Source organism: Monodelphis domestica, chromosome 1, assembly GCF_027887165.1.
Source record: "Monodelphis domestica isolate mMonDom1 chromosome 1, mMonDom1.pri, whole genome shotgun sequence".
NCBI classification, from domain to species: domain Eukaryota; kingdom Metazoa; phylum Chordata; class Mammalia; order Didelphimorphia; family Didelphidae; genus Monodelphis; species Monodelphis domestica.
Window position 1 is genome coordinate 81,283,862 of NC_077227.1, and position 15,791 is coordinate 81,299,652.

Below are 15,791 nucleotides of genomic sequence, written 5' to 3' on the forward strand. Positions count from 1 at the left end.
ATTAAGTACCTCTATTGGTATCTTTGCTGACTCCTTATGCTAGCTTTTGGTCTTAAAAGGATGCTTTTTATGCTATCAAGGCCTACACTTTAGAAGGCTGTTAGCAGAAGTAAGTGATAAGTCAAAGACATGATTATTGAAATAATCATGGATTTTAAATATTTTGGTTTTTAATATGTTTAGCTATGTTATTGTATTCATAATGATGAACTATTCTGGCATAAGTCCACATGAAAGAATTATCCAAGAAACTTATAAGAGAAATGCAAAACAAAACAACCCTGTGGTTTCACCTCACATGCTGCAAATTGGCCAAGATGACCAAAAAAAGGGCACTAATCAATATGGAGGAGGGTTGTGGGAAGACAGTCACACTGTGAATTTTAAAAGTCTCCATCTTGGTCTAGCACCCAAAAATTGTGCACACCCACACTACACGGGCATGTGCTAGTCAATGAAAAATCAGAAATAACTAACTGCCCACCTGGGCTGTCCTAAGCCAAGCTAGAGCCAACCATTGGCATTTGTGAGACACAGGAAGTGAGGTAGGGAACAGCCTCTGGAATTCGCTCACTTCCTGTGGAGAGAGTGAGACAGGAGTTGGTGTTAGGAGCTTGGAGGGAGAGGACGCCCGCAGACAGCTTTCCTTCAGATTGGTCACGTGAGTTAAGGACTGATTCTTTCCACCTGGGCCTTTGGGCCTAAAACTCCCTCTGCCTTGGTCAGAGGTTGAGTAGCCCCTTTCCCTTTTCTCTTCTCTCCTTCTCTCCCTCTCCTTTCCCTACTCCCAGTGTTATTAAACCTCCATAAACTCCATTCTGACTTGAGTGTTTCATTTTTAGGAATTTCATAAGTAAATTCCTTGGCGGCCATTGTTTAATATTACAAAAAATCCTGTAGCCACACTTTAACCATTACAATATTATAATCTCTCCCAAAAGCCCAAAATTTCTACCATTACAACACTAAAACATTATTGGTGGAACTCTGTGAAATGGTAAAACCACTTAGAAAGCAATTTGAAATTATGCAAATAAGATTACTAAAATGCCCATAAAAGATGAACTTGAGATTCCTATTACTCAGCTTATACCCTTTTCTCCCTCCCCTCCTGCCCCAGAAGCCATCAATAAGAAGGTCCTTCATATATATCAAAATATTTATAGCAGCAGGTTTTTTTAAGGTTGTACATATTTACGATATAATACATATTTCTATGTTCATCAGGTTGTGAAACAAGACATGTTTTGCTTACACTAGAGAAAAATTCATGGAGAAAATAAAGAATGTTATGTTTCAATATACATTTGGACTCCATCTGTTCCTTCTACAGTAGGGAATAGCCTTTTTTGTCATGAGTCCCTTGGAGTTGATCTAGATCCTTGATTGTTGATAATAGTTAAGTCATTCATAGGTGATCATCATACGTTATTGATGCTACTATGTTCTTCTCCTGGTTCTGCTCACTTTACATTGCATTACTTCACATAAGACTTCCCAGGTTTGTTTGTTTTTTTTTTGTGATCATCTCATCTTTCATTTCTAATAATATGACAGTATTCCATTAGAAGCATGTACCACAACTTGTTCAGCAATTTCCCAACTGATGGGCATCCTTTAAGTTTCCAGTCCTTTGCTACCCCAAAAGCACAGCTCTAAACATTTTTGTACAAGTGTGTCCTTTTCCCTTATCTTTGATATCTTTGGAATACACAACTGGGAGTGGTATTGCTGGGTGAAAGGGTATGCACAATTTGATGGCCCTTTGGGCCTGGTTCAAGACTGCTCTCCAAAATGGTTGTGTCAGTTCACAGTTCCACCAACAATGTATTAGTGTCCCAATTTTCCCATATCTCCTCCAACATTTATCATTGTTTTTTACTCAGCCTGATAGATGTGAAGTAGTACCTCAGAGTTGTTTTAATTTGCATTTCTCTATTTAAAAGAGATTTAGAACATTTTTTCATATGATTATAATTTTAATTTTATTTGAGAATTGCATATTCATATCTTTGACTATTTGTCAACTGAATGCTCTGAATTCCTATAAATTTGACTCAATTCTCCATACATTTGAAAAATTAAGTCTTTATCAAATAGATTTTCTATAAAGATTGTTTCCTGTTTGATATTTGTCTTAATCTTTGGATGCACTGATTTTATTTGTGCAAAACCTTTTTAATTTAATGTAGTCAGTTATCTATTTTGCATCTCTTAATGTTCTCTATGTCTTATTTGTACTTAAATTCTTCTCTTATCCACAGGTCTGATAGGTAAACTATTTTGTGCTCCCCTAATTTGTTTATGTTATTACCTTTTATTTCTAAATCATGTATGCATTTTGATTTTACTTTGGTATCTTGACATATGGCTTGAGGTGTTAAGTCTATACCTAATTTCTACCATTCTGTTTTCCAATTTTCCCAGCAGCTTTTGTCAAATAATGAGTTGTTCTTCCAAAAGGTTGAATCTTTGGGTTTGTCAAATATTAGGTTACTATTGTCATTTATCACTGCATATTGAGTGCCTAATCTATTCTAGTGGTCCACAACTTTATTTCTTAGCCAATACCAGATTATTTTGATGGTTGCTATTTTATAATATAATTTGAGATCCAATACAGCTAAGCTACCTTCCTTCATTTTTTTTTCATTAATTCCCTTGATATTCTGGGTCTTCTTTTTCTTCCAGATGAATTATTTTTCCTAGTTCTATGAAATGATTTTGGGTAGTTTGATTGGGATGGCACTTATTAAGTAAATTAATTTAGGAAAAGTTGTCATCTTTATTATCTTGATTTGGCCTGCAGATGAGCAATTAATATTTTTCCAATTGTTTAGATCTGACTTTATATGAAATGTTTTATGTTGCAATTATATAATTTCTGGGTTTGTCTCAGCAGGTAGATTTCCAGGTATTTTATGTCTACCTATATTTTAAATGGAATTCCTCTTTCTTTTTCGTGGCATTGGACTTTATTGATAATATAGAGAAATGTACAGCAGTTGTATTTTTTTGGTGACAGCAAAGAAATGGGGGAGAAGAAAGTAGATGTCCATTGATTAGGGAATGGCTAAACAATTGTGGTATATTAATTAAAGATAACTGTGATGTAAGAAATGGTGTAGGTGATGAATACAGAGAAGCATATAAAGAGCTACATGAAATGATACAGAATCAAGTAAACCGAACCAAGAAAACAATGAATTAACAAAATTGTAAAGATCAAACGTGATTTATGATGAGAAATGGCACACACACAACCCACTCTATCATAGAAGGAGGGCCACAGATGCTGCATATTATGTGTGGTTTTAGGCTTTCAGGGTCTTAAATGGTGTGCTAATTTTTTCTTTTTTTCTTTTTCTTTATCTTTTATAAATTTATTTGTTATTTAAGATGAGTTTCAGAGAAGACTATAAAGGGAACCAATATTGGATAAAATTATAATGAAGTAAAAAAATAGAATATTTATAAATAAATTGAATACTTACAAGTAAATAAATAAAAACATACTTAAAAAAAGATTCAATCTATGTTTTGTGTTTTTCCAAGCTATATTTTCCATGACATTTTGTATGATTGAAAATGTTAACCCTAAAAAAGAACAACATATCCCAAGAGCCCACTGACTTCCTATCATTACATACTTCCTGTATACAGAGGATGAAGGGCGTGGGCTTTAGAGGCTCCTCCTCTCTGATGTAGAATCAGCAGTGATGGTGGTGAGTGGGGATGGCTAAAAATGGCTAACCAGCCATGGGCATGTGGTCTTTATTTTGAATCTTCTTTATTCCTTGATTTCTAAGGATCATTAATAAATCTCTTAAAATATAATATTATTATTGAGATTTAATTTTAACTTTTACAGTTTTAATAGCAAGTCAACTTACTAATCACTCTCATTCTTGATGTTCTCTCCTCCCTTGGAGGATTACATTTTACTGTACAGCTTTCCAACCTTATTTGATCCCTTCTTCTCTATATCTTACTTAGATGCAATATGGTTGAGTGGGAAAGACTTTAAGACTTGGATCCTAGTGATCTGGGTGTTAATTCCAGTTCTTATACATATTATCTAGTTATAATGGGCAAATAGACACATCATAATTTCTTTACTTTCTCATGTATGAAATGGAAATAATAATACTTGCGTTATTTGCCCTCACCAGGTGACTATGAAAGAAGTCCTTTGTAATGTGAAATCATTTTATAAATTTAGGCTAAGACTTCTTTTACTAGTTTTTCTTCCCCTTCCTATACCTTTTAATTGTGGACATCCTCCAAAACATTGTTCACATCCTCTTTTTCTAAACTCTCAAATTTGGTAACCATTCTGATGGCTTGACTTACATCAGAAGCTATATTTCTAGTCTTAACAACTCCACTGAGCTCCAAAGCTGAATTTCCAATTACCTACTAAACAACTCCATCTGAATATCCTGCCATAAACTCAAAATTCAGCACATCTAGAACTCAATTCACCAACTCTACTATCCCCCAAAATTTGCCTGTTCTAATATCCCTATTTCAGTATATGTCACTAATTCTCATCTCCCAGATTTGAAACCTTTTTGATTCTTCCTCCTTTCTCTCCCTCATCTTCCATATTCAGTACTTACCAAATACTATCAAATTCAGCCTCTTCAACTTTAATAGTAATAGCACCTTTGTGAGACCTAACTCTACAATCTCTTACACTCTTGGCTTACCTTTCTACTCACTGCTACCATTCCAACTCAGACTTCTTATAACAGTCTCTTAACTCCTTTCCTCCAAGGCAACTCTTCTCCCCTCTATAATTTATATATTTTCACATGGTTGTCAAAGATATCTTCCTATTGTCAAGGTGTGACTACATCATTCCCAATCTAAAAACCTTGAATATACTTTTGTTGCTTAGTAAATAGAACACAGGCTCCTCAGTCTGGCCTTCACTGACCTCAGCTATACCTTTCCAGCATAGTCACATACTATTTACCAATATTAGAATGGTGGCCCCTTCATCCTAACCTACTGAAATCTTTCAAGTTTTACTTCTGATGCTGTCATCTCTGAGAAGTTTTCCCCATCCTCTCAAGATATGTCAACTCATCCATATTAAATCTTAAATATCACTATTTGGACCCATTCTGTACTTTTGTTTTTGTAACTGGCATTACAAATGAACGTAAAAGCATTTATTAAGCCAGAAAAGGCAGGCACAGAAAGTGAGACAAAAATTTGCTTGGTCCTTGGAGGTATTCTTAAAATGCCAGTCCTTCTAACATTAAGTGCTTACTATATCCCAAGCACTGTGCTAAACACAAGATATTTAAATAGAAAGAGCAAGATACTCTCTGCTCTCAAAAAAACTCACACTCTTAATGGGAGGAAACAGAGCAGTTATTTAAAACAAACAAACAAATACTGAATCTGGAATTAAAGAACTAGGTTCCAAAACTTCCAGGCATTTTAGGTCCCTGAGCAAGTCCCTTTCCATTTTGGCTTTCTCATCTGAAAAATAAGAATGGTGCTATGGGATGTTTAAATCTATATTCTTACCTAACTCTATTCCTACACCCTCCCCAACTAAATTATAAGTTCTCTGAGGGCAGATACTACAATGTCTAGAGGACAGTATGAAGCATACAGTGGGTGTTTAATGTCCCTTGAATTTAATTGAACAAACACAATACTACTGATATCATATATACTGCTATATATGTGAACACGTAATACAAACCAGGAGTGATATTGAGTTCATTGCCCACAGCTAGACTCCATACTTTTCCACGAACACTAGGAGGCAGTCCTTGCCACCACAGTTCTCTAACTCTCCTTGTACTTCGCCTTGAAATAAAGGGGAGAAAAAAGAGAATGTTATTTAGTCGTGAATATAAGAGTTCCATCATGACTTACCTAAGTCAACAAATGTTGAAAAAATGCATTCTTTCCTTAGATTTCATCTTTATCACAGAACAAAAGTCCACAAAAGTACAGCATTTCAAAGGGAAGCTATGATTATTTTCAAAGAGAATAGTGTTCTAAAATTATGGCTAGAGTCAAAGGATAAATGAGAAATAAGGAAAAATCAGAAAGATGCATAAACATATATAATTTCCAAGGAATTCTGCTTACTTACATTCCTTCCCAATTTGGTAGTATCTCATTGACCCATATCACCATCGCACTTGCAATATTCTCTTCTTGTTTAAATCGTTCTTTCATTATTTTTTTTCTTTTATGTGCTTCTTTAATTTCTGCATTAAACATTAAAGAACTTATTTTAAATAAAACATTTTAAAACTGTTTGAGTTTATAATAAGTTATTTCTGCCTAAATCTATAACGATGCAGTTCTTAAAGTTTTCTGATTATAGGGTAAACAAGGAGGGGAAATGCAACTTTCATAATACTTAGCATTTCATAACTAGAGAGGTAGAAGGGGCCTAAGAAAACATCTATTAAAATCTTTTCATATTATAAGAAACTTTGAAATTAGGTGATGTTAAGTGATTAAATTCAAGGTCACAAAGCTCATTAAGGGCAGACTTGGGATTAGAGTCCAGGCTTCCTGATTCCTCAGTCTAATTTTTTTCAACTCTATTATATACTGTTCTCTCCTTTTTTGACCTTAAAAAAAATCAAGACATAAATTTTTTTATCAAGGTAGCAAAAACAACAGGAATAATTTTTAAAGTACAATTTCCTAATTCTTTATTATAAAGGGTGGCTTACTAGAAGGGACAAAAAGAGAGAAATACAGGGAAAATGTAGGTCAAGGAAAAACAAAATAAATCAAAAGTCTAATAAAAATTGAACTTCCTTAAGAACCAATACTCTTCTTTCCCACTAGTATGCAATTTTTTATTAGAATTATTATGGGCAATCAGTAAATGACCTAAAAACCATGATATAACTACAGAGGTATGCTTATCAGACATTGCTGTTTAAAAGATTTCACTTTGCTTATATAAAATATATAAGAAGTCCAAGGTGCATAACATATTAGATACTAAACACCCATCATCAGAATAATATTTTTTAAATCTTAAGATGATTTCTACTTTGTAAACTATGAAGTACTAGATAAAAGTGAGATTACTATAACAGTATACAGCATAGTAGATAATCAACTAGTCTTGAATAAAGAGGGCCCTGGATCCAAATGCTGTCCTTGATATACACTAGTAGGTAATTTCCTTTTAATCACAGTACCACAAGTAAATCTCAAATATCATCATTGATAAACTGGCGGAAGGAATTTGTACTCTAGGATTTCTGTATATGAATAAATCACAGGCCCAGAAAAAATCAATTATAATAAATTGTTATTACATGCTCACTTTTTTCTCTTTCTCTACTAGGATCATCTACTCATTGATTACTATTTTAAGTAGTATCAATTAAAAAGTACCTGTGAATTTAGTGGTATGATTTAGTAGCATATACCTAGCAATTCAATTCAAATTTCAAATACTTTTTATTAAAACTAATTAATCAGAAGTAATTATTAATTTCACCTAACCTCAACACAGTTTTTCTCTGTATTTTCCACTAGCTTCATTGCTTTTAGGCTTCTTTGGTCTTCTCCATTATGCTTTTCTTCCCCAGGAAACTCATCATTGGGAAATCTCATTATCCTAAAAGACTGGATCTGCTTGGTCCTCACATCTCATCAGTCCCCTCTGATGGTAAGGGGGCATTTGGCAGGGCCATTTAAAGGAGCTCAGCACAGTTTTTCTGACCATTTCCCATCAGCTACACAGCTTCTGGACTTGTTTAGAAATCTCAATTATGCCCTAGCACCTTCTTCTCCCTCCTCCCTTTTTTTAGCTCCCTTTTGTGAGTTAGTCTTCCCTCAAAAGATTATAAGCTACTTAAGGGCAGGGACTTTTTTGGTTTTTATATGTATTTGTATCCTCAGTCCTTGGCAAAGTTATTGGCACAGAAGTAGGCACTAAATATTTATTGACTGTGAACCAACAATTATCTAAAGATGAAAATAACTATATATATGGGAAGAAAAATCCTACTTTCAGAAGTTTCACAAAAGTCATAAGAAAATGTTATTATGATTTCTGCTATTTCAGCTATTACTATAGCGATAGAAATCTAAAAGAACAGTGAGCTAGGAATCAGAAAGCCAGAAATCTAGTCCCAGTTATTCCACTTACTAGCTGTGTGATCTTGGATAAATCACAACCATCATGGATCTAAGCTTTTAAATCTGTAAAATGGGGATAATAATAATGCCTCCCTTACCTCCTTCACAGGATTGTTGTGAGAATAAAATGTATTAGGAAGCAATCTGTAAACTGTAAAGTGATATACAAATAGGAAGTATTGTGAAAATATCTTCAGTATTAGCACATTCACAATGTACAGGTCAATGTAACATAAAATTTGTGAACATTTTTATTTTACATAAATTGCAATGTATGAGTTAATTAAGGGTTATGTTCTCTCCTGAGAGAATGCCCACTCCAAGGATATCATGAATCCAAAATACACCTCCCCCACCAATTTTTAAATCTATGTAAGCTATCATCTAAAGCACAACTAAGATTCTGCATTAATTAAATATTTTAGTATGGGAGCAGCTGGGTAGCTCAGTGGATTGAGAGCCAGGCCTAGAGATGGGAGGTCCTAGGTTCAAATCTGGCCTCAGACACTTCCCAGCTGTGTGACCCTGGGCAAATCACTTGACCCCCATTGCCTAGCCCTTACCACTCTTCTGCCTTGGAACCAATACACAGTATTGAGTCCAAGACAGAAGGTAAGGGTTAAAAAAAAACATTTTAGATTATAATATTTTTGTATAAGAAATTATATTATTACTAATACTATTAGTGTCACCTCTTAGAAAAAGAGACAGTAATAAAAAGTGACAGCTTCGACAACTGAGGTTCTAAAGATGATAAATTTTTTCTGAAAGTCTAAAAGATAGTAAAGTGATTTTAATTCTAGTATTTTCAAATTCAATCACATTCTTATTTAGGAAGTTTCACCAGAGATGAAAATCATTAATAATGTTTAAAAATGAAGGTAGTGGTAACAGCAATATGAATTAAAATAAATACCTTTGTTGAAACAGGAAGTTTATCTGCTCTTCAACCTTCTCTGATAAATCTTTTGCATACCCACAAGTCAGATATGATCATGAAAAGGTATTGTGTTCTTTGCCAGGGATTTTAATAGTCATAACTATTGATATAGTTATTGAAATAGTCATTTATATAGCATTCCCATCAATTAAAATTGAACTAAATTTAATAAACTATTTAAAGATACCAATAAATTAAAATAAAAATGTAAATATTAGGCATCCTCTTCAGATAAAAGAATTGTTCAAATTTTAATGTACTTTTGGTAGGCATGTTATTCTTCAAGTTCACTAATATAAACAAATCAATTATACTACTGATTTAAATTCCGATAAGTTCATACCTCGTTTTTTAGCCTCAGCCACCATTTCATCATATTCTTGTCTATGACGTAAAGCTTCTTCAACTGACTTGGCAGGAAGATTTCTGAAAAATAAAATGCTAGTCAATCAGATATTTCAAAAAGACTGACTTTTAGTCTGTTAATCTTTCCCTGTTAAGGCAAGGGCTATGGAAAATACAATTACACATTTTATCATATATCATATCTCAGTCATAATGCAATCCAATTTGAAAGTTGATCATGTAAATTTCATCTGCATTACATACACATGTGCACTTATATAGAAAGGATTTTGCTTTACTGAATCTATGAAAGGCAGCATGCTATTCTAGGAAAGAACACTGAATTTATTGTCCTTAAATATACACTCATGTTCATATTAACTGGAACAAAATAATTAAATTAATCAATGTCATAATAAACCTCTCCAACTTTTTATATCTTAAAAAAACTAAAAAAAAAAAAACAACTTTACTTTCTGTCTTAGAGCTGTGAATGAATGAATCTTAGCTATCAAAATTACTTTTTCCCAGTCCTCAATCATCTTTTTACTCAGTTTCTACTGTCTTGCCCTTTGATGAATGGTTCTTCATAGCAATGGCCTGCAAATTTTTTTTCACTCATCTTCTTCTAGCTGTTCTTTCAATGCCAAGAAGTTTACACTGCCCTGGAAAAGAATCAATAATGTTTCCCCACCACTTCCATGGGTTCTAAGTCTCTCTCATGGTCTTTGGTTGTTTCTTGAGAATGATTTAGGCCTACTGACATCAATACCTTGGTCAGCTGGTTGGTGGTATTTTTTTGTTTTTGACTAAACTTTCCCTGGCATTTTAGTGTGACTAGCTTTCCTTCGATGTAGGTTTGAATGAATCATAAAAATCTGATTTTTCCTATACCAACAGCTCTAATAATCATTAAAGTGTGCTTTTAAGAACTATAATTTTTATACTTTTTCTTGAAAAAAGGTCATTCTGATAGAAGGAAATATGAACAATATCTGAATGTTTGAAAAGTAAAAAGAATTTTTAAAATCCAAAGAAAAGAATTCCTTAAAAAGCAGAATTGGCCAAATGGAAAAAGATATACAAAAGTGCACCACAGAGAAGAACTTCTTGAAAAGAACTGGCCCTTTGGAAAATGAGATGCAAAAATTCTCCAAGGAAAGGAACTCTTTACAAGCAGAATTGACCACATGGAAAAAGAGATACAAAACTTTACTCAAGAAAATCATGACAAAATTTTGAATTGGACAAATGGAAACTAATGACTCTATGAGACATCAAGAAACAATTAAACAAAATCAACTGAATAAAAAAGTAGAAGAAAATGTGAAATATCTCATGAGAAAAACAACTAACCTAGAAAATAATTCCAGGAAAGAGAATTTAAGAATTAATGGACTACCTGAAAGCCATAATCAAAAAAGGAGCTTTGATAGCATTTTTCAAAAATCATCAAGGAAAAGTACCCCTTATATTCTAGAATCAAAGGACAAAATTGAAATTGAAGGAATCCTCCAATCTCCTTCTGAAAAAGATTCCAAAAGAATAACTCCCAGGAATATTATAATCAAACTCCAAAATTCTCAGGTCAAGGTGAAGATATTACAAGCAGCCAAAAATAAACAATTCAAATATCATGGAGTCACAGCCAGGATAACATAAGACTAAGCAGCTTCTATATTAGGGATAGGAGAGCCTGGAATATAATATTCCAGAGGGCAAAGTTGCTAGGACTTCAACCAAGAATGACTTACCCAGCAAAACTGACCATAATCCTTCAGGGAAAAAAATAAATATTCAATGAAATAGAGGACTTTCAAATATTACTAATGAAAAGACCAAAGCTAAATAGAAAACTTGACTCTCAACTACAAGACTCAAGAGAATCATTAAAAAGGTAAAACAGGAAAGAGGATTGAAAAACATTCAATAAGGTTAAACTATGTATATCCCTACATGGGGGGACTCTTGTAAAGCCAAAGAACTTTGTCATTATTAGGGCAGTTAGAAAGAATAAACAGACATAGGATGAGGAGGTTAGTTGAATATGATGGGATAATAAAAAAAATTAAATTAAATTAAATTAAATTAAAGCATGAGGTACCACTTCATACCTAGCTGATAGGCTAAGGAGCCAAAAAAAGAAAAATGATAAAAAAAATCAGAAGGTTTATGGGAAAATCAGGATACTAATGAATGCATTGAGTTGAGTTATGAATTAATCTAACCATTCTATAGGACAATCTGGAACTATACCTAAAAAGCTATAAAGATATGGATGAGTATCCATATCTTTATCTATCTATCTATCCATTGATTCAGTAATATCCCTACTAGATCTGTATCAAAAAGAGATTAAAAAAAGGGAAAGACCTACTTATTCAAAAAGGTTTATAGAAGTTCTTTTTGTGGTGCTAAAGAATTGAAAATTAAAGAGATGTCCATTAACTGGAAAACAGCTGAACAAACTTTAATATAGGATTGTGATGGAAAATTATTGTGCTCTAAGAAATGTTGAGCAGAATTATCTCAAAGAAACCTGGAAAGACCTATGTAAACTGATGCAAAGTGAAATGAGCAGAACCAGGAGACCATCATACACAGTAACAAAAATACTATTATCCTGAACAATACAATGATCCAATTAAGTCTGAAGGATTTATGAGACAAAGAATGTTATTTACTTCCAAAGAAAGAACTGAACAATACAATGATCCAATTAAGTCTGAAGGATTTATGAGACAAAGAATGTTATTTACTTCCAAAGAAAGAACTGATAGAATCTGAATGTAGATCAAAGCATATTATTTTTCATTTTCTTTTGTGTATGCTTTTTGTTTTTGTTTTATAAAAGTCTTCTTCCATAGCAAGATCACATATATATAACCTAGATCAAGTTGCTTGCTATCTCAGGGAGGGGAGATGGAAGGAAAGGAGGGGGAGAATCTGGAACTCAAAATTTTGGAAAACAAATTTCAAAAATGATAATTACATGTAATTGGAGAAAAATAATATACTAAAAATAAAATTTTAAAATGTAAATATCTGATTTGTGATGTACTATATATATAGCCTTCTCATCACAACAATGCCTACTGGAAGAAGTTCATTTTCATTTCTTTGGAAAAAATATTATTCGATGCTTTGCCCCTATATACCTATACCAGAAAAATACTGGCATTAAAAATATGGATCTCTGTTTGAGAAGTTTGAGACCATTAAAAGTTCTCCAAATTCCCAGAGAGAATATAAAGATTCCACTGTGCTTATAATAGTTTGACTTTAAAAAAGACTGGATTCAGTAAAAACCAAACACCATCTCCTAAAGGGTTTTCTACAACAAAGTACCTCCTCTGCATGACAAAACTATACAAGAGTTCTTGAAAGATAAAACAAAAATAAACTTACTTAAATGAAATCATTAATAGTAGGTAAGGACGTCAAAAACCATTGAGTAAATTCAGGTATAGATAAGCCCTCAGGGAAAGGAAGTTAAAGAACCAAGAAACCAACGAGACAGGAAACTGATTCCACAGGCTTCCCTGGGTGGCCAAGGCAAATTAAGAAACTATGGTTGGTTCCTGAGATGTGACGTGTGAGAGTGAGTGAGTGGAGAAAAGAGTTTATAAGGTCAGACCAGGACCCAATCTGGGGTCTTTCTGGCATGAGCATGGGGAGCGGAATGAACCCTTGTTGAAGTTTTAGCTACAGGTCCATCATGGCGGCCAATAGATTGGAAAGCTAAGTATCTCTCTACCTCTCTCCTATCTTTCCCTCTCTTTACTACTACTACTACTTTGACTTAATAACAGTTATTAAGCTACTACCAGCCTCATAATTTTAGTTATTACATCTCTGATAGTCTTCTCAAATATATAGAGAACTGAGACAAATTTATAAGAATAGAAGCCATTCCACAATTGATATATGAACAGGGGATATGAACAGGCAATTTTTAGATAAAGAAATCAAAGCTATCTATATAAGCATATGAAAAATATTCTAAATCACTTGATTAGAGAAATGCAAAATAAAACAATTCTCAGGTACCACCTAACATCTATCTGATTAGCTAACATAACAAAAAAGGAAAATGGTATGAGAGAGAATATGGAAAAATTGGGACACAAATATATTGTAGCAGACTTGTGAACAATTCAACAATTCTGGAAAGCAATTTAAAATTAATCCAAATGGGCCATAAAACATATGCATACCCTTTGATCCAGCAATACCACTACTAGGTCTATATCCCAAGAAGATTTTTTTAAAGGAAATATTAATATAAACTTTTTATGGTGGAAAAGAACTGAAAATTGAGGGGATGTCCATCAATTGTAGAATAGATGGATGAACAAGTTATAGTATATGGCTATAATGGAATACTACTGTGCCAAAAGAATGACAAGAAGGCAGCTAAGTGGGGCTCAGTAGATAGGCCTAGAGATGGGAGGTCTTGGATTCAAATTTGACCTCAGACACTTCCTAGCTGTGTGATCCTGAGCAAGTCACTTAACCCCCCATTGACTAGCCCTTACCGCTCTTCTAGCTCAGAAGGAATATAGAATATTGATTCTAAAACAGAAGGTAAAGATTTTTAAAAGGGGTGTGTGGGGGGGATGGAGGGGAAGAGTAACAAATAGAATGCTTTCAGAAAAATCTAGGAAGATTTCTATGAACTGAGAAAAAGTAAAGTGAGAAGAACCAGGAGAACATTATACACAGTAACCGCAATAGTATATAATGATCAATTGTGAATGACTTAGTTACTATTCTAATCGATACAATGGTCCAAGACAATTCCAAAGGACTCATACAAAATACACTATCCATTTCCAAAGAAATAATGTTGTCTGAATGCAGATCAAAGTAAACAACTTTCCACTTCATTTTCTCTGTAGGTTTTTTATTTCTTCTTCTACAACATGACAAATATGTAAATGTTTTGCTTTCTCACGTATGTATAACATATCAAATCGTTTGCCACCTCAGGGCACAGAGAGGGAAGAGAAAAAGAGAAATTGGAAATCAAAATTTCAGAAAACAAATGTTAAAAGTTATGTTTACATGTAATTTGGAAAAAATAAAATATATTTTTAAAAAAATAAATACAGAAGATATGAATAAAAACTCACTTTTAGTTTAAGTAAAGAAATACAACCTACCATACAAAATAAAAGCCAACCTAAAAATCAGAAAACTTACTTGTCAAGTCTCTTCTCTGATACATACTGGCTTGTGTGATCCCAAACAAATGATTTAACCTATCAGTGCACTAGACAAATCTTTAAGACTATAAAACTGCAGAGGTGTCAATTTCTACTTCTAAAGAGTATTTCTTCACCTAGACATTGAAATCACAGGTATCATCCCTAAAGTAATTTTAACACATCATTGTCTTCGTTCATGCCAGCATCTACAGAAATCTCCTTGAGTCAATAATGTATTGTTTTTCTTATTAGAACATCTTTCTGGAATGATTATTGTCAAAAGCAAGTTTCAAAGGAATATTAAATACCTTTAATGGAATAAGATAAAAGAATCATTTTAAGATTAAAAATATGAATAACATTATTAATGATCATTAAAACACTTACGATGGTCGGTCCTCAAGAATGAGAGCAGTTGTTGAAAGTGGTTCAAATTCGAAATTTTTACGTCTTGTGGATGGAAGTGGAGGTTTACATGTCCTTCCTGTTCGTGCTTCATATTCCTAAAGTTAAAAATAATATACATTATTCAGAAATTTTACATTTTAAAATAATTTGTTTGCTTATATTTATAATTATTGAAGATAATACATTGCAATTAAGTATTAACTTACAAATTTCAAGTGAATGAAAAAAAATTTTTTTACCTAAAAATTTCTTCTTTTAAAGCATAATAGTAATTATGTAGTTTGTGTTGAGTAATATATCAAATTCAGAAATCTGACAGCCTGCCTAGGAACTCCATCAAAAAGTCAAGCAAAAAATGTAATCAGAAAAGTAATGAAATAACCAATGACTCTGCTGCACATTAAACTAAATATCAAAAACATGGTTGTTTAATTCTTTACATATTATACTGCATTCAGGGTGTTAGAAATAAACATACAAACCATTTAAATGTTAATAACGTACTTAAAATCCACAGAAAGAGGTCAAGTGAAACAAGGCAATATTAGTAAAACAAATTTTAAATGTCTGAATCACTTTGGCCATCCACTAGAATGAATCTAATTGTAAAGCACTGGAAAAAGGAATTCTAAACTAAACTGACTCATATAATCATACCTATCTAGATACTCACAGATCACTAGAGGTAGAATAGGCCTAAGATTCTTTTCTTCAGCTCCTCATTTTGTAGACAAGAAAAC

The 15,791-nt window shown here is 33.0% G+C and overlaps 1 protein-coding gene across 8 annotated transcripts in view; it reads right to left on the bottom strand.

The window, feature by feature from the left end:
• The window catches only part of TBC1D12 (TBC1 domain family member 12), a 145,634-nt gene that overhangs the window by 43,074 nt on the left and 86,769 nt on the right, over positions 1-15,791 (bottom strand). For all 8 annotated transcript variants that reach the window (XR_008912799.1, XR_008912795.1, XR_008912796.1 and 5 more), the window contains 4 exons: positions 15,031-15,146; positions 9,432-9,514; positions 6,125-6,242; positions 5,726-5,832 (listed from right to left, as the gene is read on the bottom strand). Coding sequence is in view for 3 of the 8 variants with exons in the window: in XM_007478775.3 (XP_007478837.2) it covers positions 5,726-5,832; positions 6,125-6,242; positions 9,432-9,514; positions 15,031-15,146 (424 nt within the window). In the remaining 5 variants the exon portion in view is untranslated. The remainder of the gene's footprint in view (positions 1-5,725; positions 5,833-6,124; positions 6,243-9,431; positions 9,515-15,030; positions 15,147-15,791) is intronic.